Source organism: Monoraphidium neglectum, assembly GCF_000611645.1.
Source record: "Monoraphidium neglectum strain SAG 48.87 unplaced genomic scaffold scaffold05533, whole genome shotgun sequence".
In the NCBI taxonomy this organism is placed as follows: domain Eukaryota; kingdom Viridiplantae; phylum Chlorophyta; class Chlorophyceae; order Sphaeropleales; family Selenastraceae; genus Monoraphidium; species Monoraphidium neglectum.
In genome coordinates this window covers 358-3,084 of record NW_014008097.1, presented here as the reverse complement: position 1 = coordinate 3,084, position 2,727 = coordinate 358, and the positions used below count along the sequence as shown (strand labels likewise).

At 65.9% G+C, this 2,727-nt stretch overlaps 1 protein-coding gene across 1 annotated transcript; it reads left to right on the top strand.

The window, feature by feature from the left end:
* Positions 1-115: 115 nt before the first annotated feature.
* On the top strand, positions 116-2,058 carry MNEG_15656 (Sulfite oxidase; the record flags this gene model as incomplete). Its single annotated transcript, XM_014035873.1, has 5 exons — positions 116-157; positions 476-624; positions 1,003-1,117; positions 1,401-1,532; positions 1,963-2,058. The coding sequence occupies 5 exons, from the start codon at positions 116-118 to the stop codon at positions 2,056-2,058; spliced, it is 534 nt and encodes a 177-aa protein (XP_013891327.1).
* Between the last annotated feature and the right edge of the window lie 669 nt (positions 2,059-2,727).

The following is a 2,727-nucleotide window of genomic DNA, read 5'->3' as shown; positions in this document are numbered from 1 at the left end:
GCATAATCCTACGCTCCACGGCCACCCACTCCCCCATACCCCCCTCCATTGATGACGTCACCGCCAGGTGGACTACAAGCTCATGCCCCACGTGTACCACACGGTCTCGGCCTGGATGCCAAACGCCCCCTCCATGCCGCCCATCATGAACATGCCCGTCCAGGCAAGCCCCCAGTCTCCGCATGAGGGTTGATGGGCGACAACCTTGCCACTCACGCCTTCTGACATCCCCATCAGCCCCGCCCAGCCGTGCAAGCGCGGCTGCCGCGCTTGGTGCAAGCGGGTGTTGCCGTGTTGGGCCGCGAGGGGCGGGTGCACGCAGGGAGAGCCTTGGCGACGCGGGCGGCACCCGGGGGCGAGGCCCGCGCGGGGGCGTTCAGCGCTTCGTTCTTTCACCAGGCATGGACCCTTGCTGATGCCAGCCAGAACGCGATCAAAACACAAGGACATGCTTGCCCCGCCGATGCGATAACAGCTGCCAAAGACGCCCGCCCGTGTGTGCGACCCGCCCTTCATCCAGAGTGCGATCCTGGAGCCCGAGCCCGGCAGCATCGTGCCGCGCGGCACACGGGCGGTGTGGGTGCGCGGCTACGCCTGGAGCGGCGGCGGCTCGCCCATCATCCGGTGTGTGTGCTCTTTCGCATGCGCGTGTGCCCGCACGTACCAGCGCCAGGGGTGGAGGTTGACGCAGAGACGAGGAAGCGTCGATGCCTGGATGTTTCGTGCGCACCTGCAGCACGCAGAACTGTTGCTGCCATGTTTGCCATGCATTTTTGATCGTTTTGCTGGCTGGCTTGAGAGCAGGCCCCAGTCGCTCCGGACTTGCACCCGGGACTAAGCACGTGCATTGCACCAAGGGACAGGACAGTGCCCCGCTGCAAGGCTGTCAAACGCGTCCCCGTACCAACCCTCCCCCGCGCACCGCCACCCCTGGTCCCCCTGGCAACCCCTCGCCGCCGCCACACCCGCGTCGACAAACGCCGCCGCCGCCGCCCCACGCAGCGTGGACGTGAGCGCCGACAACGGCGCCACCTGGGTGCTGGCAGACCTCACGGAGACCCACCTCGGCCCGGGCGGCAAGGCTTGGGCCTGGACCAAGTTTCAAGTGCCAATAGAGGTACGCGAGGCTCCCCCTCCTGGCCCCCACCCCTCCTGGCCCCCTGGTTGGCCCTGGTTTTCCTGATTTGCCCGACACACTCCTGCCGCCTCCAAGGAGGTTTTGAGGGGTCAATCACTGGCAGCTGTGGCTGGGCTCGTGACTGTCCGCGCCGTCGGGCCGCATTTTGAACCCCGCAGCGCACATCCTGCATGCGCAGCAGGCGCGCGTGGGGGCTCGGTTTCGTCCGCGCGAGCGACATGATCAAGTTTGTGCTTGCTTGCGTGCGCTCGCCACGCCCCAGGTGCCGCATGCCATCCGCGCGCGCGGCGGCAAGTGGCGGCTGGCGGTCAAGGCCATCAACTGCAACTGCGACTCCCAGCCGGTGCGTGGCGGCAGCGAGCGTCGGGGCGGGGCGGGGTCGGGCGGGGTGTGGGTGGGTCTCGGTGGGATTTGGCGGGGTTTGGCGGGGGGAGAGCGCCAGGTGCGGCGGGTGGCAGGTGGCGCGTGCCGCCGCACCGCCCTACCTCTTGACGCGCACGGCAAGTGTGCGCGGGGTTGCAAGATTGAGGGGCGGCAAACGGGGCGTGTCTGTCCCCTCGGCTTGCGATAACGCTTGCACGCCTGCAGCCACACAAGGCACCGTTGGGCCTCCAGTCTGAAGTGACCTTGCCGCCCAGCAACACGCTAGCACTGACCCCCATGCTGGCAGCTGCTGCTGCAGCTGCTGCTGCTATGCTGGTGGTGGTGGTGGTGGTGGTGGTGACAAGGTACGTCTCCTGTCTGCTGAATGCTGGTTGGCGGCTGTTGCCGCGGCATGCTCTCACCCGCCACTCTCTTGGCGTTTCCTGCCGCCCCGCCGGCAGGGCTCTGTGGCGGCGGTGTGGAACTTCCGAGGACTGGCCAACAACGCGTGGCACACGACCCCGCTGTTTGTGGAGCCACCCAGCCGCGACCGGTAGCCGCTGCGCCGGCGGTGGCGTCGCCGCCCCTTTCGCCATTGCCGCCGGAGACGCCGCTGCCGGCGCCACCGCTGCAGTGGCTGTTTGATGCGACCGCAGACCCCGGTGCTCCCTTGCGGGCAATCATTTTGCGCGACAGCCACCGCAGCATCGCGTGGCTGACTTTGTGCATTGCTGCTTTGAGCTTTGCTTCTACTGAAGCTGAGCTTTGACTTGCATGGTTCCCTAAGATTCTTGGTTTATTGGCGCCGTAAACCCTTGGCGCGGATGAAACCCGTCACTGTTGCTGTTGCCCAACCTCGGGCTGGCGGTGCAGCAAGACATAGGCCACACAGATAGAATGGTAATTTAATCATGCTATAGCATCACTGCCATCGGCCTTGCGCACATCAGAGCGGACCTCCTCATTCCTCACCTTCCAACGGATCCCAAGGCAGGCGGCAACACACGTAACACCAAACAAGCCAAGATGAAGCTGCAGATCTACAAACAGAGCAATGAGGGCGCACTGCACACACACAGGAGACATGCCTGGCCTCTCCAGCGCACAGGCGGGCCGCAGGTTTGATCGCCTGCGGCGACGGTAGCGCAGCATCCGTGCGCCCTCGCCCCCCTGCCGGCGCCCATGATAGCAAGGGCATGACGGTGCAGAGGTGTTTTGCCGGGGGC